A 22,044-nucleotide genomic window follows, 5' to 3' on the forward strand; every position below is an offset into this window, starting at 1 on the left:
CACAAATAACAAATAATGTGCCAGAAACGGGGAATTTTTCCAAGTTTATTTTCTACATAATCTGAATTCTCAGACTCACTCATGGGGATAATTCATCTGTTTAACACACATATTTTTTAAATAACATGTTAAATATGCAGCCAAAGTTATCCACAACACATTTTGAATTCATAACGTACGTTTTGCAAATTCGTAAAATACTGTACGAATTGCGATTTGTAACTGTAGATTAGAACAAGGCTACTTAAAATGCAACAAAGAGGCGTAGTCTTCTACTCCTTGTCTCATGAACATATGTAAAGTCATCGCTGTACCCAGTCACTGTCTGTGTAGTTAGGACAAGCGTTCAGATCAGTTGTGGATAGACAGAGTATACCAACCTGCAAATAAAGAAAGAAAGAAAGAAATGGATAGCAAAGGAATATAACGATACGAACTAACTAGAAGAATTTGAGCAGACAGACGAAAAAGGAAGCATTTAAAAAAAAAAAATTAATTTGTGTTGTAAAGCTGTGTCTTGTTCTCTACTCTGTGCATGTTTACGCTGGAGAAGTGCATTGGTGCTTTTAACCGGACAGACGCGGTGTAGTTTCCTAGCGGAGCGACAAGACAACACCGGAGGCATGATTTTGAGACTGGGCTCGGTTGTTGACGTTGCTGTTTTTTGCTTCCATGCGTTATTGTTGTGGTTTTATGCAAAGGTATGTGGATTACTTTACCGTTTAGTGGAATATGCCCAGAGGTCTACTATGGACGCATTGATTCTTCAGTATGATACTTTGATTTCGGCTGGCTAAAACATCATGTTCAGAGTGTGTGTGTGTGTGTGTGTGTGTGTGTGTGTGTGTGGGGGGGGGGGAATGTATAGTTAGTCTATAAATTGTATGGTTGTTTGTGTTTTTATTTATTGTTGGCCTGCATTGATCGGGTGTAACCCTCTTTCACCAAATCCGATTTGAGCTTTGCCCCGTCAAATGTGCTAACAAGTCAGATTTAGTTGTTTTCTTCCGACAACTTTATGTCTCAATTAGTCTGCTATATGATCCATAGTTTACATCGTTTTGTAGAGGCGCTTGCAACAATGTTTTTTGAGTTTTTATAACTGACTATTTATCATCGCATCATTTTCAGTTTGCTTCGCTGAGATTTTTAACTCCACGATATGTGTAATTCTCAACTACAGTCTGCTTTTATAGTTTCCTGCAAAGTAAACCGTATGTCTGAGCCGTTACATGGTCACTCGGTCAATGTCCAGCGGTTTCACCGTTTCCTTCGTTCTACTTTACCAACAGGTGGCCGAGGGAACAGGACAATTCGAGTTGGAAATCTTATCTATGAACAACCGGAACGGAGAGCTTCTTAACGGGCAGTGTTGTGACGGTTCACGGATCGCCGGGGATCGGAAATGCAGGATGGATGAGTGTGATACGTATTTTAAAGTGTGTTTGAAGGAATACCAGTCGCGGGTCTCGGCTGCGGGTCCTTGCAGCTTCGGGTCCGGGTCTACGCCTGTCCTGGGAGGGAATGGATTTTCTTTGAAGAGCTCTAAGAAGAATGAAAGATCCAGGATAGTTTTGCCGTTCAGTTTCGCCTGGCCAGTAAGTAACTATCTTAGACTTCTTCTGTGACCTAAAATAATTAGTCTAGACTGTTAAAACAGGCTAACCATAATATTTTTTGGGGTAAAAAAAATAATTATTAAAAAAAATACGAAAAGGATTGTATTGTCTCCACGTGTTATGTGGTGGTGTAACCTTAGCAGTGTTGTATTTGCAATAACAAATAATAATAATAACTTCTTCTGTGACCTAAAATAATTAGTCTAGACTGTTAAAACAGGCTAACCATAATATTTTTTTTTTTATACTGCTAATCAATCACTTGTCTAGTCCATTTAGAATGAAACATAGTGAATGATACCCTGTACGAAAAAAATGAAAAAAATGTTATGAAATGTTTGAATTCACTACTGCAAGTGGCTCTGGATAAGAGCGTCTGCTAAATGACTAAAAATGAAAATGTAAATTAATGTTGCTTATTGTCTGTCAACCTACCTACCATTTAAGTTATTTGACACACACAGCGTCCTCATTAGCTAATTCATCAGACCACAGGTGTGAAATTGTCATTTGTTTTCTACATGGAGAAATCCACGATTTTAAATTATGCCAGTCATTATTATGCTAGAATTATTGCGAGCATACAGTACGATGAAGTTTTATTTTTATTTATTCATTCAGAGTATCGTTTTTCCAATAACATCTGGCAGAGGTGGCCCAATGGAGTTCTGTTATCCAGCTGGCCCCAAGTTCTCAGAACTAATTCGTTATCCAGCTGGCCCCATGTTGTTAGTATTCCACCCTGTATCCAGCTGGCCCCATGTTGTTAGTATTCCACCCTGTATTCAGCTGGCCCCATGTTGTTAGTATTCCACCCTGTATCCAGCTGGCCCCATGTTGTTAGTATTCCACCCTGTATCCAGCTGGCCCCATGTTGTTAGTATTCCACCCTGTATTCAGCTGGCCCCATGTTGTTAGTATTCCACCCTGTATCCAGCTGGCCCCATGTTGTTAGTATTCCACCCTGTATTCAGCTGGCCCCATGTTGTTAGTATTCCACCCTGTATTCAGCTGGCCCCATGTTGTTAGTATTCCACCCTGTATCCAGCTGGCCCCATGTTGTTAGTATTCCACCCTGTATCCAGCTGGCCCCATGTTGTTAGTATTCCACCCTGTTTTCAGCTGGCCCCATGTTGTTAGTATTCCACCCTGTATCCAGCTGGCCCCATGTTGTTAGTATTCCACCCTGTATTCAGCTGGCCCCATGTTGTTAGTATTCAGCTGGCCCCATGTTGTTAGTATTCCATCCTGTATCCAGCTGGCCCCATGTTGTTAGTATTCCACCCTGTATTCAGCTGGCCCCATGTGGTTCGTATTCCACCCTGTATCCAGCTGGCCCCATGTTGTTAGTATTCCACCCTGTATTCAGCTGGCCCCATGTTGTTAGTATTCCACCCTGTATTCAGCTGGCCCCATGTTGTTAGTATTCCACCCTGTATCCAGCTGGCCCCATGTTGTTAGTATTCCACCCTGTATCCAGCTGGCCCCATGTTGTTAGTATTCCACCCTGTATTCAGCTGGCCCCATGTTGTTAGTATTCCACCCTGTATCCAGCTGGCCCCATGTTGTTAGTATTCCACCCTGTATCCAGCTGGCCCCATGTTAGTATTCCACCCTGTTTTCAGCTGGCCCCATGTTGTTAGTATTCCACCCTGTATCCAGCTGGCCCCATGTTGTTAGTATTCCACCCTGTATTCAGCTGGCCCCATGTTGTTAGTATTCAGCTGGCCCCATGTTGTTAGTATTCCATCCTGTATCCAGCTGGCCCCATGTTGTTTGTATTCCATCCTGTATCCAGCTGGCCCCATGTTGTTAGTATTCCACCCTGTATTCAGCTGGCCCCATGTTGTTAGTATTCCACCCTGTATCCAGCTGGCCCCATGTTGTTAGTATTCAGCTGGCCCCATGTTGTTAGTATTCCATCCTGTATCCAGCTGGCCCCATGTTGTTTGTATTCCATCCTGTATCCAGCTGGCCCCATGTTGTTAGTATTCCACCCTGTATTCAGCTGGCCCCATGTTGTTAGTATTCCACCCTGTATCCAGCTGGCCCCATGTTGTTAGTATTCCACCCTGTATCCAGCTGGCCCCATGTTGTTAGTATTCTACCCTGTATTCAGCTTGCCCCATGTTAGTATTCCACCCTGTGTTCAGCTGGCCCCATGTTGTTAGTATTCCACCCTGTATCCAGCTGGCCCCATGTTGTTAGTATTCCACCCTGTATTCAGCTGGCCCCATGTTGTTAGTATTCCACCCTGTATTCAGCTGGCCCCATGTTGTTAGTATTCCACCCTGTATCCAGCTGGCCCCATGTTGTTAGTATTCCACCCTGTATTCAGCTGGCCCCATGTTGTTAGTATTCCACCCTGTATTCAGCTGGCCCCATGTTGTTAGTATTCCACCCTGTATTCAGCTGGCCCCATGTTGTTAGTATTCCACCCTGTATTCAGCTGGCCCCATGTTGTTAGTATTCCACCCTGTATCCAGCTGGCCCCATGTTGTTAGTATTCCACCCTGTATTCAGCTGGCCCCATGTTGTTAGTATTCCACCCTGTATCCAGCTGGCCCCATGTTGTTAGTATTCCACTCTGTATCCAGCTGGCCCCATGTTTTTTGTATTCCACCCTGTATCCAGCTGGCCCCATGTTTTTTTTATTCCACCCTGTATCCAGCTGGCCCCATGTTTTTTTTATTCTACCCTGTATCCAGCTGGCCCCATGTTTTTATTATTCCACCCTGTATCCAGCTGGCCCCATGTTTTCAGAAGACCCTTTGATCACGTCCGTTCTGGTTCCCAACTCTCAATTCTTACACTGTAAATAAAAGTCATGTTGTGACAGGGACTCTGGTTTGGTGTTATGTTGTGTGGGAGATTGTGGTTTACTAACCACAGCGTTGATATGAACAGGAGACAGTAAACAACATGTGGTATGACCCTAGTCTTGCCTGGCAGACTCAGAGCGCTCCACTAATTTCAAAATACTCAAATACAGCCGCTGTGGTGCTAAATGCATATCTCGGTGATTAGAAGAAAAAAAAAGATCTACATTTGGGACAGTTTGTAGTTTTCAGAAGGCTTCCCTAGGCTGCCACCAACAGGATGCAGTAAGGTGGAACAGTCAGCCTGGCTTCCCTAGGCTGCCACCAACAGGATGCAGTAAGGTGGAACAGCCAGCCTGGCTTCCCTAGGCTGCCAACAGGATGCAGTAAGGTGGAACAGTCAGCCTGGCTTCCCTAGGCTGCCACCAACAGGATGCAGTAAGGTGGAACAGTCAGCCTGGCTTCCCTAGGCTGCCACCAACAGGATGAAGTAAGGTGGAACAGTCAGCCTGGCTTCCCTAGGCTGCCACCAACAGGATGCAGTAAGGTGGAACAGTCAGCCTGGCTTCCCTAGGCTGCCACCAACAGGATGCAGTAAGGTGGAACAGCCAGCCTGGCTTCCCTAGGCTGCCACCAACAGGATGAAGTAAGGTGGAACAGCCATTCCTGGCTTCCCTAGGCTGCCACCAACAGGATGCAGTAAGGTGGAACAGTCAGCCTGGCTTCCCTAGGCTGCCACCAACAGGATGCAGTAAGGTGGAACAGTCAGCCTGGCTTCCCTAGGCTGCCACCAACAGGATGAAGTAAGGTGGAACAGTCAGCCTGGCTTCCCTAGGCTGCCACCAACAGGATGCAGTAAGGTGGACCAGTGCTTCCCTAGGCTGCCACCAACAGGATGCAGTAAGGTGGAACAGTCAGCCTGGCTTCCCTAGGCTGCCACCAACAGGATGCAGTAAGGTGGAACAGTCAGCCTGGCTTCCCTAGGCTGCCACCAACAGGATGCAGTAAGGTGGAACAGTCAGCCTGGCTTCCCTAGGCTGCCACCAACAGGATGCAGTAAGGTGGAACAGCCAGCCTGGCTTCCCTAGGCTGCCACCAACAGGATGCAGTAAGGTGGAACAGCCAGCCTGGCTTCCCTAGGCTGCCACCAACAGGATGCAGTAAGGTGGAACAGTCAGCCTGGCTTCCCTAGGCTGCCACCAACAGGATGCAGTAAGGTGGAACAGTCAGCCTGGCTTCCCTAGGCTGCCACCAACAGGATGCAGTAAGGTGGAACAGTCAGCCTGGCTTCCCTAGGCTGCAACAAACAGGATGAGGTAAGGTGGAACAGTCAGCCTGGCTTCCCTAGGCTGCCACCAACAGGATGCAGTAAGGTGGAACAGTCAGCCTGGCTTCCCTAGGCTGCCACCAACAGGATGCAGTAAGGTGGAACAGCCAGCCTGGCTTCCCTAGGCTGCCACCAACAGGATGAAGTAAGGTGGAACAGCCAGCTTGGCTTCCCTAGGCTGCCACCAACAGGATGCAGTAAGGTGGAACAGTCAGCTTGGCTTCCCTAGGCTGCCACCAACAGGATGCAGTAAGGTGGAACAGTCAGCTTGGCTTCCCTAGGCTGCCACCAACAGGATGCAGTAAGGTGGAACAGTCAGCCTGGCTTCCCTAGGCTGCCACCAACAGGATGCAGTAAGGTGGAACAGTCAGCCTGGCTTCCCTAGGCTGCAACAAACAGGATGAGGTAAGGTGGAACAGTCAGCCTGGCTTCCCTAGGCTGCCACCAACAGGATGCAGTAAGGTGGAACAGTGCTTCCCTAGGCTGCCACCAACAGGATGCAGTAAGGTGGAACAGTGCTTCCCTAGGCTGCCACCAACAGGATGCAGTAAGGTGCATGATGGTGGTAGCCAGGGCCATTGAGCCTGTCTGTGTGTCTGTCTCTCTCTATTTCTGTCTCTCTGTTTCTGTCTCTCTCTCTCTCGGTCTCTCTGTCTCGGTCTCTCTGTCTCGGTCTCTCTGTCTGTCTGTCTCTGTTTGGAAAGCATGGACCGCTGAATGTGTTTCAGTAAGGGATAATGGCTTTCTTAATAAGTTGTCTATATACTTACTGCAACTTTTAAGTCGTTTAGATCAAGATAGGTCAATGCTAAAGACGCTTTTGGTTGAGCTAGTTGTCTTTATACTGTCACAGCGTGTGGATGGATAACCAGGGATATCCTCATTAAGTACAGCGGTGGCGTGTGGATGGATAACCAGGGATATCCTCATTAAGTACAGCGGTGGCGTGTGGATGGATAACCAGGGATATCCTCATTAAGTACAGCGGTGGTTATCCATCCACACTCCAGGGATATCCTCATTAAGTACAGCGGTGGCGTGTGGATGGATAACCAGAGATATCCTCATTAAGTACAGCGGTGGCGTGTGGATGGATAACCAGGGATATCCTCATTAAGTACAGCGGTGGCGTGTGGATGGATAACCAGGGATATCCTCATTAAGTACAGCGGTGGCGTGTGGATGGATAACCAGAGATATCCTCATTAAGTACAGCGGTGGAGTGTGGATGGATAACCAGGGATATCCTCATTAAGTACAGCGGTGGTTATCCATCCACACTCCAGGGATATCCTCATTAAGTACAGCGGTGGCGTGTGGATGGATAACCAGGGATATCCTCATTAAGTACAGCGGTGGCGTGTGGATGGATAACCAGGGATATCCTCATTAAGTACAGCGGTGGCGTGTGGATGGATAACCAGGGATATCCTCATTAAGTACAGCGGTGGCGTGTGGATGGATAACCAGGGATATCCTCATTAACTACAGCGGTGGCGTGTGGATGGATAACCAGAGATATCCTCATTAAGTACAGCGGTGGCGTGTGGATGGATAACCAGGGATATCCTCATTAAGTACAGCGGTGGAGTGTGGATGGATAACCAGGGATATCCTCATTAAGTACAGCGGTGGTTATCCATCCACACTCCAGGGATATCCTCATTAAGTACAGCGGTGGCGTGTGGATGGATAACCAGGGATATCCTCATTAAGTACAGCGGTGGCGTGTGGATGGATAACCAGGGATATCCTCATTAAGTACAGCGGTGGAGTGTGGATGGATAACCAGGGATATCCTCATTAAGTACAGCGGTGGCGTGTGGATGGATAACCAGGGATATCCTCATTAAGTACAGCGGTGGCGTGTGGATGGATAACCAGGGATATCCTCATTAACTACAGCGGTGGCGTGTGGATGGATAACCAGGGATATCCTCATTAAGTACAGCGGTGGCGTGTGGATGGATAACCAGGGATATCCTCATTAAGTACAGCGGTGGCGTGTGGATGGATAACCAGGGATATCCTCATTAAGTACAGCGGTGGCGTGTGGATGGATAACCAGGGATATCCTCATTAAGTACAGCGGTGGCGTGTGGATGGATAACCAGGGATATCCTCATTAAGTACAGCGGTGGCGTGTGGATGGATAACCAGGGATATCCTCATTAAGTACAGCGGTGGCGTGTGGATGGATAACCAGGGATATCCTCATTAAGTACAGCGGTGGCGTGTGGATGGATAACCAGGGATATCCTCATTAAGTACAGCGGTGGCGTGTGGATGGATAACCAGGGATATCCTCATTAAGTACAGCGGTGGCGTGTGGATGGATAACCAGGGATATCCTCATTAAGTACAGCGGTGGCGTGTGGATGGATAACCAGGGATATCCTCATTAAGTACAGCGGTGGCGTGTGGATGGATAACCAGAGATATCCTCATTAAGTACAGCGGTGGCGTGTGGATGGATAACCAGGGATATCCTCATTAAGTACAGCGGTGGCGTGTGGATGGATAACCAGGGATATCCTCATTAAGTACAGCGGTGGCGTGTGGATGGATAACCAGGGATATCCTCATTAAGTACAGCGGTGGCGTGTGGATGGATAACCAGGGATATCCTCATTAAGTACAGCGGTGGCGTGTGGATGGATAACCAGGGATATCCTCATTAAGTACAGCGGTGGCGTGTGGATGGATAACCAGGGATATCCTCATTAAGTACAGCGGTGGCGTGTGGATGGATAACCAGGGATATCCTCATTAAGTACAGCGGTGGCGTGTGGATGGATAACCAGGGATATCCTCATTAAGTACAGCGGTGGCGTGTGGATGGATAACCAGAGATATCCTCATTAAGTACAGCGGTGGCGTGTGGATGGATAACCAGGGATATCCTCATTAAGTACAGCGGTGGCGTGTGGATGGATAACCAGGGATATCCTCATTAAGTACAGCGGTGGCGTGTGGATGGATAACCAGGGATATCCTCATTAAGTACAGCGGTGGCGTGTGGATGGATAACCAGGGATATCCTCATTAAGTACAGCGGTGGCGTGTGGATGGATAACCAGGGATATCCTCATTAAGTACAGCGGTGGCGTGTGGATGGATAACCAGGGATATCCTCATTAAGTACAGCGGTGGCGTGTGGATGGATAACCAGGGATATCCTCATTAAGTACAGCGGTGGCGTGTGGATGGATAACCAGGGATATCCTCATTAAGTACAGCGGTGGCGTGTGGATGGATAACCAGGGATATCCTCATTAAGTACAGCGGTGGCGTGTGGATGGATAACCAGGGATATCCTCATTAAGTACAGCGGTGGCGTGTGGATGGATAACCAGGGATATCCTCATTAAGTACAGCGGTGGCGTGTGGATGGATAACCAGGGATATCCTCATTAAGTACAGCGGTGGCGTGTGGATGGATAACCAGGGATATCCTCATTAAGTACAGCGGTGGCGTGTGGATGGATAACCAGAGATATCCTCATTAAGTACAGCGGTGGCGTGTGGATGGATAACCAGGGATATCCTCATTAAGTACAGCGGTGGCGTGTGGATGGATAACCAGGGATATCCTCATTAAGTACAGCGGTGGCGTGTGGATGGATAACCAGGGATATCCTCATTAAGTACAGCGGTGGAGTGTGGATGGATAACCAGGGATATCCTCATTAAGTACAGCGGTGGCGTGTGGATGGATAACCAGAGATATCCTCATTAAGTACAGCGGTGGCGTGTGGATGGATAACCAGGGATATCCTCATTAAGTACAGCGGTGGCGTGTGGATGGATAACCAGAGATATCCTCATTAAGTACAGCGGTGGCGTGTGGATGGATAACCAGGGATATCCTCATTAAGTACAGCGGTGGCGTGTGGATGGATAACCAGGGATATCCTCATTAAGTACAGCGGTGGCGTGTGGATGGATAACCAGGGATATCCTCATTAAGTACAGCGGTGGCGTGTGGATGGATAACCAGAGATATCCTCATTAAGTACAGCGGTGGCGTGTGGATGGATAACCAGGGATATCCTCATTAAGTACAGCGGTGGCGTGTGGATGGATAACCAGGGATATCCTCATTAAGTACAGCGGTGGCGTGTGGATGGATAACCAGAGATATCCTCATTAAGTACAGCGGTGGCGGTGGTTAAGGAAATGCCTGAGTTCCAACCGAGTGTGGCGGGACGAGAGAGACCCAATCAGAGCCCTGAGTATAAAGAGTTGATATGATAACTAACCCTGGTGATTGTTGCTACTTACTGAAGTACAGAGACACTTGAAGGAGGAGGAAGCCAGAGGAATGGAGGTCGGTATAATATAATGGAGGTAGTCTCTCTTTGAGCTCTGGCTTCCTCCTCCTCCTCCTCCTCCTCCTCCAATGGGGGAAGACCTCCGCTGTTGGACTGTAGAATGGCAACTAGGGCCAAGAGCCGTCAAGACTGAAATGGATCCCTGCCTGACCCTATTGTGGACATTTCAGCTGTTTATTAGAGCAGTGCTGAGATGAGTCCATCCATATTCGTAAGTGACATTTAAAAAAAAAAAAATAATAATAATCCATGTCCGGGTAATTTACTATAATGAGAGACTTGAAACAGTCTTTTTTAATTTTAAATTTTTTCTTAAGGAAAGTTTTCTGTTTTCGTTAATTTGTGTTATCAAGTTGTCATCAACATGGACCTTAGCCTTGTGCTGCTTGTGCAGGTGACTATCTGTGGACAAACTGTTCGCCAGGCCTGCCAATGTCTACAACTTCAGAGGGTTGACTAAATCTTAAGCCAATGAGATTGATGAACAGTCTGCCAAGATGATTGCTACCATGTACAGTAGTTCCATTCACAACAACAGAGAAGCATGATACACATACAGCCAGCTACACTATGTCTTTACTATACCTGTGAAGACTTTTTGGGGATCAACAATTGATTCCCATTCAAAAATCATTTAACCTAACCTTAACCCCTTGGCCTAAAATCAAAGACAGTACAGTATGAAGCTGGGCGGAAGCGGCTTCTCTAATATACAGTACAGTATGAAGCTGGGAAGAAACTGCTTCTCTAATAGACAGTACAGTATGAAGCTGGGAAGAAACTGCTTCTCTAATAGACAGTACAGTATGAAGCTGGGAAGAAACTGCTTCTCTAATAGACAGTACAGTATGAAGCTGGGAAGAAACTGCTTCTCTAATAGACAGTACAGTATGAAGCTAGGAAGAAACTGCTTCTCTAATAGACAGTGCAGTATGAAGCTGGGAAGAAGCTGCTTCTCTAATAGCAATCGCCGATCACACTTGTAGGCGACGTTGGCTAGCTAAAAATGAAAACATGGCAGTTTGTCACTTTTCACGAGGTTGGAGTAATTACATGTTCCACTACTGAAGACATTGTCTCTAATCTAGGTTCTCTTAAAATTTAGAGAAAATTAACAGTTTAGGAAGAATATTTCTCCTCTCTGTGACTTCTCAAACCCTGGCCTGGTCTGTTTCGCAGGCGTTACCAGGAGTCTCAAACCCTGGCCTGATCTGTTTCGCAGGCGTTACCAGGAGTCTCAAACCCTGGCCTGATCTGTTTCGCAGGCGTTCCCAGAAGTCTCGCAACTTTGTGCCTCTGGGTTTAAGAAACTGTGATAAAATAGACTTTCTACAAGTGAGAACCAACAAAATTTCTCCTGAATTTTTGTTGGTTTACTACTAACAAGTATTCTTGTAAACATGTGTGTCTGTGGGACAAGACAAGCCAAGCTGGCTGCTGTATGAAACTATAGACTCAATCACAACTGTACTCTTAGTTTCTCTGCTAGTCTTTCACTACTGCCCTTATAGTCCTGTTCTATGATGTTGATATCAGGATTAATGATTTATTTGCTAGGGTGGAGAACTGGGAAAGGGGGGGATACCTAGTCAGTTGTCCAACTGAATCTATTCAACTGAAATGGGTCTTCCACATTTAACCCACCCTCTGGATCAGAGAGGTGCAGAGGGCTGCCTTAATCGACATCCACGTTTTCGGCACCCGGGGAACAGTGGGTTAACTGCCTTGCTCAGGGCCCGGAGAACAGTGGGTTAACTGCCTTGCTCAGGGCCCGGGGAACAGTGGGTTAACTGCCTTGCTCAGGGGCAGAACAACCAGATTTCTATCTTGTCTGCTCGGGAATTCGATCCAGCAACCTTTCGGTTACTGGCCCAACGCTCTAACCACTAGGCTACCTGGTGGGTTAGGGTTGGAGGGCTAAGAACCAGGGTCTAGGGAGAAGAACCAGCAGTAATGATGTGTGTGTGAGAGAAAGAGAGATGGGGAAATCCAATCATTTCCAGGCCCAGGGACATGTACTAGTCTGTGGCAACCTAAATGCCAGAACTGGACAAGAACCTGACACCCTCAGCACACAGGGGAACAAACACTGACAAATGACAAAAAAACAAGCTAGAACACAGCTCCACTCCCTCAGCTAGAACACAGCTCCACTCCCTCAGCTAGAACACAGCTCCACTCCCTCAGCTAGAACACAGCTCCACTCCCTCAGCTAGAACACAGCTCCACTCCCTCAGCTAGAACACAGCTCCACTCCCTCAGACCCTATAGCCAGCTAGAACACAGCTCCACTCCCTCAGCTAGAACACAGCTCCACTCCCTCAGCTAGAACACAGCTCCACTCCCTCAGCTAGAACACAGCTCCACTCCCTCAGCTAGGGTGTCGGACTGTTGGTTTCGTTCTGAGGGTGTCGGACTGCCGGTTTCGTTCTGAGGGTGTCGGACTGCCGGTTTCGTTCTGAGGGTGTCGGACTGCCGGTTTCGTTCTGAGGGTGTCGGACTGCCGGTTTCGTTCTGAGGGTGTCGGACTGCCGGTTTCGTTCTGAGGGTGTCGGACTGCCGGTTTCTTTGTTTGACGCCTAATCTGTAGAGAGGAGTCAAAGACCCAGGATGGAGCAACAGTGTTATCTAGCCACAGTTAATCAGACCAACCCTATTGTTGTAACTAACAGCTGATCTTGGTTACCATGCTCAGTCTGGATTACTGCCGATAATCTCAGGTTAATCCTGGAACCCACAACCAAAACTTGTTTGTGCTAGTTTGCTTTCTCAATATGTTTCAGGGGGGCTGAGGGGTTCACATCTGAACGGACTAAAGGGGATCTGAGGTAAACAATGGGGTGGATAGGACTGGGAGGAATGCTAAAACAAAGCTTCCTTATAAGGTAGTTGCAGCGTAGAGATCCTATTAAATTACTAGAGGAGATACAGCGCCTTGCAAATGTATTCATCCCCCTTGGTGTTTTTCCTATATTGTTGCATTACATCCTGTAATTTTAAATTGATTTTTATTTGGATTTCAAAAATAACTTGTTTCAAAAGAATTCTTAAAAAAATCTTAAACTGAAAAGTGGTGAGTTCATATGTATTCACCCCCTTTGCTGTGAAGCCTCTAAATAAGATCTGGTGCAACCAATTACCTTCAGAAGTCACACAATTAGTTAGATTGCACACAGGTGGACTTTATTTAAGTGTCACATGATCTCAGTATATCTACACTTGTTCTGAAAGGCCCCAGAGTCTGCAACACCACCAAGCAAGCGGCACCATGAAGACCAAGGAGCTCTCCAAACAGGTCAGGGACAAAGTTGTGGAGAAGTACAGATCAGGGTTGGGTTATGAAAAAATATCTGAAACTTTGAGCATCCCACAGAGCACCATTAAATCCATTTTGAAGTTTAAAAAAAAGAGTATGGCACCACAACATTACCTGCCGCCGACCAAAACTCATGGACCAGGCAAGGAGGGCATTAATCAGAGAGGCATCAAAGAGACCAAAGATAACCCTGAAGGAGCTGCAAAGCTCCACAGGGGAGATTGGAGTGTCTGTCCATAGGACCACTTTAAGCCGTACACTCCACAGAGCTGGGCTTTACGGAAGAGTGACCAGAATAAAGCCATTGCTTAAAGAAAAAAATAAGCAAACACGCTTGGTGTTTCGCCAAAAGGCATGTAGGAGACTCCCCAAACATATGGAAGAAAGTACTCTGGTCAGATGAGACTAAAACTGTGCTTTTTGATCATCAAGGAAAATGCTATGTCTGGCACAAACCCAACACCTCTCATCACCATGAGAATAGCATCCCTGCAGTGAAGCGTGGTGGCAGCATCATGCTGTGGGGATGTTTTTCATCGGCAAGGACTAGGAAACTGGTCAGAATTTAAGGAATGATGGATGGCACTAAATACAGGGATATTCTTGAGGGAAACCTGTTTCAGTCTTCCAGAGATTTGAGACTGGGACAGAGGTTCACCTTCCAGCAGGACAATGAACCTAAGCATACTGCTAAAGCAACACTCAAGTGGTTTCAGGGGAAACATGTAAATGTCTTGGAATGGCCTAGTCAAAGCCCAGACCTCAATCCAATTGAGAATCTGTGGTATGACTTGAAGATTGCTGTACACCAGCGGAACCCATCCAACTTGAAGGAGCTGGAGCAGTTTTGCCTTGAGGAATGGGCAAAAATCCCAGGGGCTAGATGTGCCAAGCTTATAGAGACATACCCCAAGAGACTTGCAACTGGGGGGGTGAATAGTTATGCGCGCTCAAGTTGTGTTTTTGTCTTATTTCTTGTTTCACAATAAAATATTTTATTGTGCATCTTCAAAGCATCTTCTAAGTGGTAGGCATGTTGTGTAAATCAAATGATACAAACCCCCAACCCCCTCCATTTTAATTCCAGGTTGTAAGGCAACAAAATAGGAAAAATCCCAAGGGGGGTGAATACTTTCGCAAGCCACTGTATTTTATATACCTTCAAAGTTCCAGAATGGAGTGAAAATGGCAGCCATCTTGGTCAGGGAGAAATCCAAACCAGTCTAATTGAATGGCAGTAGAGGTATTTTCCTCCATAAGTAAAAACCTAGATTATAATATTATTATTCCTTTTATGGAGGAAAATAAAAGGAATGTGATATCAGAAATTGTGGAATAGAATTGTCAACCTAAAATATTGTCATATAATTATAAATTGGATAAGTGTACCTATTAATCCCACCAAAATCTAAATTGAGAAATTTCTAAACATATATAAAGTATGCTTATCCCTTGACTCATTCCACATTTTGATACAGCCTGGATTCAAAATGGATAAGTATTCACACCCCTGAGTCAACACTTTGTAGAAGCACCTTTTGGCATTGATTACAGCTGTTAGTCTCTCTGGGTAAGTCTGTTAGAGCTTTGCACACCTGGATTGTGCAATATTTACCCATTTTATTATTTTCTCAATTTTTCAAGCTCAGACACATTGGTTGTTGATCATTGCTAGACAACCATTTTCGTGTCTCGCCACAGATTTTCAAGTAGAATTTAAGTCTAAGTTGGCCACTCAGGAACATTCACTGTCTTCTTGGGAAGCAATTCCTGTGTATATTTGGCATTGTGTTTGAGGTTATTGTCCTGCTGAAAGGTGAATTCATCTCCCAATGTGTGGTGGAAAGCAGACTGAACCAGGTTTTCCTCCTGGGATTTTGCCTGTTTCTTTTTTTATCCTGAAACTCTCCAGTCCTACAAGCATACCCATAACATGATGCAGCCACCACTATGCTTGAAAATATGAAGTGGTAGTCAGTAATATGTATTCAGGACAAAAGTGAATTGCTTTTCCATATTTTTTTGCAGTATTACTTTAGTTTCTTGTTGCAAACAGGATGCATGTTTTGGAATATAGTTTATTCTGTACAGGCTTCCTTCTTTTCACCCTGTCATTTAGGTTAGTATTGTTGATCCATTCTCACTTGTGTGTAATTAATAACTTCATCTTGCTCAAAGGGATATTCAATGTCTGCATTTTTTTTTTTTTTTACCCATCTACCAATAGGTGACCCTTCTTTGTGAGGCATTGGAAAACCTCCCTGGTCTTTGTGGTTGAATCTGTTCTTGTAATTCACTACTCGACTGAGCGACCTTATAGATAATTGCATGTGTGGGGTACAGAGATGAGGTAGTCACTCAAAAATCTCTTGTCAGAATTAGATGTTTCTCAAATGTAAAATTTAGAAGTTGTTTCCAAAAGTCACACTTTTTTTTTTAAAGTTTAGGCATTAACTCTGAAATCTTAAAGGTTAGGTATTGACTCCGAATGCTTAAGGTAAGGGTTATGGTTTGGGATAAGCTTAAAACAAAAATCGCAGAAAAAAACCCCAACTATTGCTGGTCCTTTTGGTACCAGATGCTTACGCCCATCTGACAACCCCGTCCACAACAACTCTTCTTGAAGGTAACAGCGCTTACTGTTGCCCCTAGTTACTGTTGCCCCCCTAGTTACTGTTGCCCCCCTAGTTACTGTTGCCTCCCTAGTTACTGTTGCCCCCTAGTTACTGTTGCTTGCCCCCTAGTTACTGTTGCTTGCCCCCTAGTTTCCACGTCATCTCCCGAGGTCCTCGGACACGAGGATGGACGTCGAACACTGACTTGTATCACTCGTGAACTGGCTGCAAAAATCATGTTAAACACGAGTCCATTTAACTTATTATATGACTTGTTAATGGTTACTCGTGAACTTTAGGCCTACCATAAGAAAAGGGGTTGAATACTTATTGACTCAAGACATTTCACCTTTTAAATGTTTTTATTTGTAAAACAAAAATTAATATTATTCCAACTTTGACATTATGGGGTGTGTAGGCCAGTGAAATAACATCTCAATGTAATCCATTTTAAGTTCAGACTGTTGCACAACAGAATTTGGAAAAAGTCAAGGGGTGTGAATACTTTCTGAAGGCGCTGTATTTCCCTAATCTTTGTAAGAAAAGTGGAGATGACATGAAAGATTAATCTCACATGAAGTTTTGACTTTTTATGACTTCATTTTTTATGGCTTAAAATATTTGATCAAATATGAGAAACTTCTTTCTAAAGCCTGTCTGCTGACAATTTCAAATCTCCCTTTCTATTGGTGTATTACAAAGGTACAGGTGGTGGACCACAAATCACCTGGATGAATGAAGGATGTCAATATGACAATGCCCCCTGGGCCCGAACTACATGAGTAGTCGTCCCCAAAGTCATCTTCTCCTTTTTGTTTGTGTTTTTGTCCCATTTTTGTCCCTCTCCTGCATCAACTACTTCCTGTCCACTACAGATGTCTTGGAGAGATTAGAGGATTCTAATTGGTGTTAATGTTTGCTAAAGGCACCATGGCTAGATTTATAATATGCAGAACTATGGATATCAACACACAATCCCATGTGTTTCAATGCGAACTGGGTTTGGTAGGAGAATACCGGGCGTGGTAGGAGCATACCGGGCGTGGTAGGAGCATACCGGGCGTGGTAGGGGAAAATATACCGGGCGTGGTAGGGGGATATACCGGGCGTGGTAGGGGGATATACCGGGCGTGGTAGGGGGATATACCGGGCGTGGTAGGGGAGTACCGGGCGTGGTAGGGGAATACCGGGCGTGGTAGGGGGATACCGGGCGTGGTAGGGGATTACCGGGCGTGGTAGGGGATTACCGGGCGTGGTAGGGGATTACCGGGCGTGGTAGGAGAATACCGGGCGTGGTAGGAGCTTAGTAGGAGAATACCGGGCGTGGTAGGGTCGTACCGGGCATGGTAGGGGGTAACAGGGCGTGGTAGGAGAATACCTGGCGTGGTAGGAGCAAACCGGGCGTGGTAGGCGCATACCGGGCGTGGTAGGAGAATACCGGTCTGGCTAGTTAAATGGTCTGGCTAGTTAAACAGTGCAGATGGGATCATGTAAAATAATGGATTAAAATAATTTATCACAGTGTTGTCAAACCAACAAAATGGCTGCCCTTTTATACCATCACAAGAAGGTTATCCGCTCTAGGATTCTCAATCCTAATTATATGGTTTGCAGTCACACAGACACTACATACTATTGCAGATGGTGTTGCTGTTAGTTCAAACTATCTCAGCAAAATAAAAAAAACGTCCTCTCACTGTCAACTGCGTTTATTTTCAGCAAATTTAACATGTTTTAATATTTGTATGAACATAACAAGATTCAACAACTGAGACATAAACTGAACAAGTTCCACAGACATGTGACTAACAGAAATGGAATAATGTGTCCCTGAACAAAGGGGGGGTCAAAATCTAAAGTAACAGTCAGTATCTGGTGTGGCCACCAGCTGCATTAAGTACTGCAGTGCATCTCCTGCCCATAGGTGACGTTGTTGCCGGTGATGTCTGGTGAGGACCTGCCTTACAACAGGCCTACAAGCCCTCAGTCCAGCCTCTCTCAGCCTATTGCGGACAGTCTGAGCACTGATGGAGGGATTGTGCGTTCCTGGTGTAACTCGGGCAGTTGTTGTTGCCATCCTGTACCTGTCTCGCAGGTTTGATGTTCAGACGTACCGATCCTGTGCAGGTGTTACACGTGGTCTGCCACTGCGAGGACGATCAGCTGTCCGTCCTGTCACCCTGTAGCGCTGTCTTAGGCGTCTCACAGTACGGACATTGCAATTTATTGCCCTGGCCACATCTGCAGTCCTCATGCCTCCTTGCAGCATGCCTAAGGCACGTTCACGCAGATGAGCAGGGACCCTGGGCATCTTTCTTTTGGTGTTTTTCAGAGTCAGTAGAAAGGCCTCTTTAATGTCCTAAGTTTTCATAACTGTGACCTTAATTGCCTACCGTCTGTAAGCTGTTGGTGTCTTAACGACCGTTCCACAGGTGCATGTTCATTAATTGTTTATGGTTCATTGAACAAGCATGGGGAAACCGTGTTTTAAAACCGTTACAATGAAGATCTGTGAAGTTATTTGTAAAAATCCGATTATCTTTGAAAGACAGGGTGCTGAAAATGGGACGTTACTTTTTTTTGATGTTCCAGATTTTGTTTGTTTGGTTGACCTTGAACTCTTTGTCTTCCCCAGAGGTCATACACGTTGATAGTGGAAGCCTTGGACGCTAATAACGACACAAGTGGTGAGTAGCTCTGTGGGTGTGTTGGTGGGGAGGGGGGGAGGGGGGGGGGGGTGCTGACCTGGCTCCAGTGCAGGAATATACCTGTTGTGCTACCTGGCCTATCAGCTAAAGTAGGTGTACAGTATGGACACCTTCTACATGTCATGTCTGACTATCTGGAAGGGGGGGAGTGCAAAATATGATGGATACAGATCGTCCCCGTCCCCCCCGTCCCCCCCCAAGCATGTGACAAATAAAATGTGATTCATCCTGGAATTGATGGTATTACCGGTTTAGTTCACAAGGGGGTGCTAAAAACGCAAATAAATACAATTGGGTGTCATCTGGATGCTAACAAAATTAGCTTAGCTCAAGTAATAACAGAGAATTTAATAGAGGCAGCTAGCTAAACATGCTAATGAGCGCAAAACAAAAATGAAACTAATAGCAAAGACAGGCAATCCATAGCTACCGAATGTCTTTTTTTTTCTTTCTCTCCCGAGTTTGGACATTTTTACAAGAGAATGTGAATCAAAGACGTGCCAATGAACAACGTTTTGGCGCATGTTTGTCTGCTGTAAGAACGCCGGCTCTGGAGCAGCGAGCTTACGCATAGAATGGACATGTATCTTCTCATGATGGGACCTAGATCAGCCATTTTGGTCAGGATAGTTGGCGAACCATTTTGTTTTCCAGTGCTGTGATAAGATATTGTGTAAAATAATGAATTTGAAGGACATGAATGACTCCCAAACTAATAATTAATTTCAGAATGTCTAAAAATGAGTTAAGGGTCAGGTTTATTTCAATGTTTTTCTGGTCGGTTTAAGCGTCAGCTGTGTCCTTAGTCTCTCCCATCTTCACTGTATGTGTGTTAGCTAGCTAACCAGCCATTTTTTTTTAAGAGGAATTATTCCATTAATTTCTCAAATGAATTGACAATATGCCAACTTTCCATTCAAACAATGCTGTCAATCCACAGCCATACACTGGCTAAAATCAGTTGATGACAGGACTTAGACAAGTTGTAAATGTAAATAGTAGTATTATTGTATCATATAATAGCACTCACCTCTTTCCAAGAAAACCACAAATTATACTTATTTTTACATATATTTTAGAGGCTATTTATACAGATAATTGGTGTAAAACCTGTATAAACTTTATTTGTATTTATGACTATTTCAGGTTGACAATTATATTCCACAATTTCCGATATCACATGCCTTTTTTTATTTTCCTGCATAAGTAAAAACCTGGATTGTAACTCTACTGCCAGTCATTCCAATTAGACTGGTTTGGATTTCTCCCTGACCAATATGGCTTCCATTTTCACCCCATTCTGGAACTTTTAGGGTTAATGACATAGCTCCTCTAGGAATTTAATAGGATCCCTATGGTGAACACTGTATGGGGTCGCTAGGGCAACGGCCTGCCTGTCTGCTCGGAGAAGAGAGGGGAAGAGCAGACTGAGGGGCCAAGGAGAGGTAACAAACAAAAAAAAAACGCAAGAATATGAAAATGGCAGTGGCAGCTGTACAGATTACTCATCCAAAACGCTTTAACTTCTCAAACACGGCAGAAATCCCACACTACATACGATGCCCAGTCTCCTTATAAATTCAGCCAGTTACTGAGATAACTAGCGAGTTAAACCAAAGACACAGGTGAACTCAGCTGCTTCCTTTTTCTCCTGTTGTGTTATTTACAAACCAACACGTGACGGGCTGTTCTGAGGAACTACGGTAAACTTCATAATGTGGCGGGTGAAATGAAGAACACAAGTCTGCTTAATCTCCTAACGTATTGCATAAATTGACTGCAGGTATTAACTTAAAAAATAGCTACAAATATTACGTTTCAAAGTCAAAGAAAGTTTCAATGTGGTTGATGGTGTTCAAAACAATCCCAAATCCCCCGGCTATACGGTATAATCCCCGACATGGTGCCGTCTATGAGCGGTAGTGTTGGTTTACGCTTCAGATCAACCTGTCTACATTTCATCATGGCGCGGTTATGTAACACCATGTTGACTGTCTGGGTTGGACAGTGTGAGGTCACCAGTTGGGAAGAGGTCACCAGTTGGGAAGAGGTCACCAGTTGGGAAGAGGTCACCAGTTGGCCGTTGGGAAGAGGTCACCAGTTGGGAAGAGGTCCCCAGTTGGGAAGAGGTCACCAGTTGGGAAGAGGTCACCAGTTGGCCGTTGGGAAGAGGTCACCAGTTGGGAAGAGGTCCCCAGTTGGGAAGAGGTCACCAGTTGGCCGTTGGGAAGAGGTCACCAGTTGGGAAGAGGTCCCCAGTTGGGAAGAGGTCACCAGTTGGCCGTTGGGAAGAGGTCACTAGTTGGGGAGAGGTCCCGCAGTTGGCCGTTGGGGAGAGGTCCCCCAGTTGGCCGTTGGGGAGAGGTCACTAGTTGGGGAGAGGTCCCGCAGTTGGCCGTTGGGGAGAGGTCACTAGTTGGGGAGAGGTCCCCCAGTTGGCCGTTGGGGAGAGGTCCCCCAGTTGGCCGTTGGGGAGAGGTCACTAGTTGGGGAGAGGTCCCCCAGTTGGCCGTTGGGGAGAGGTCCCCCAGTTGGCCGTTGGGGAGAGGTCCCCCAGTTGGCCGTTGGGAAGAGGTCCCCAGTTGGCCGTTGGGGAGAGGTCACTAGTTGGGGAGAGTTCCCCCAGTTGGCCGTTGGGAAGAGGTCACTAGTTGGGGAGAGGTCCCCCAGTTGGCCGTTGGGGAGAGGTCCCCCAGTTGGCCGTTGGGGAGAGGTCCCCCAGTTGGCCGTTGGGGAGAGGTCACTAGTTGGGGAGAGTTCCCCCAGTTGGCCGTTGGGGAGAGATCACTAGTTGGAAGAGGTCACTAGTTGGAAGAGGTCACCAGTTGGGAAGAGGTCCCCAGTTGGCCGTTGGGAAGAGGTCACCAGTTGGGAAGAGGTCACCAGTTGGGAAGAGGTCACCAGTTGGGAAGAGGTCACCAGTTGGGAAGAGGTCACCAGTTGGCAGTTGGGAAGAGGTCCCCAGTTGGGAAGAGGTCACCAGTTGGCCGTTGGGAAGAGGTCACTAGTTGGGGAGAGGTCCCCCAGTTGGCCGTTGGGGAGAGGTCCCCCAGTTGGCCATTGGGGAGAGGTCCCCCAGTTGGCCGTTGGGGAGAGGTCCCCCAGTTGGCCGTTGGGAAGAGGTCCCCCAGTTGGCCGTTGGGGAGAGGTCCCCCAGTTGGCCGTTGGGGAGAGGTCCCCCAGTTGGCCGTTGGGGAGAGGTCACTAGTTGGGGAGAGGTCCCCCAGTTGGCCGTTGGGGAGAGGTCCCCCAGTTGGCCGTTGGGGAGAGGTCCCCCAGTTGGCCGTTGGGGAGAGGTCCCTAGTT

The 22,044-nt window shown here is 46.3% G+C and overlaps 1 protein-coding gene across 1 annotated transcript in view; it reads left to right on the forward strand.

Annotated features, from left to right (window-relative positions):
* The first annotated feature begins 323 nt into the window (after window positions 1-323).
* LOC106589996 (protein jagged-1b) overlaps window positions 324-22,044 on the forward strand; it is a 161,203-nt gene continuing 139,482 nt past the window's right edge. The window contains 3 exon segments of the mRNA XM_045710129.1: window positions 324-701; window positions 1,293-1,598; window positions 18,666-18,717. Of these exon segments, the coding sequence (XP_045566085.1) occupies window positions 624-701; window positions 1,293-1,598; window positions 18,666-18,717 (436 nt within the window). The 5' untranslated portion in view covers window positions 324-623.

Source organism: Salmo salar, chromosome ssa28, assembly GCF_905237065.1.
Source record: "Salmo salar chromosome ssa28, Ssal_v3.1, whole genome shotgun sequence".
NCBI classification, from domain to species: Eukaryota; Metazoa; Chordata; class Actinopteri; order Salmoniformes; family Salmonidae; genus Salmo; species Salmo salar.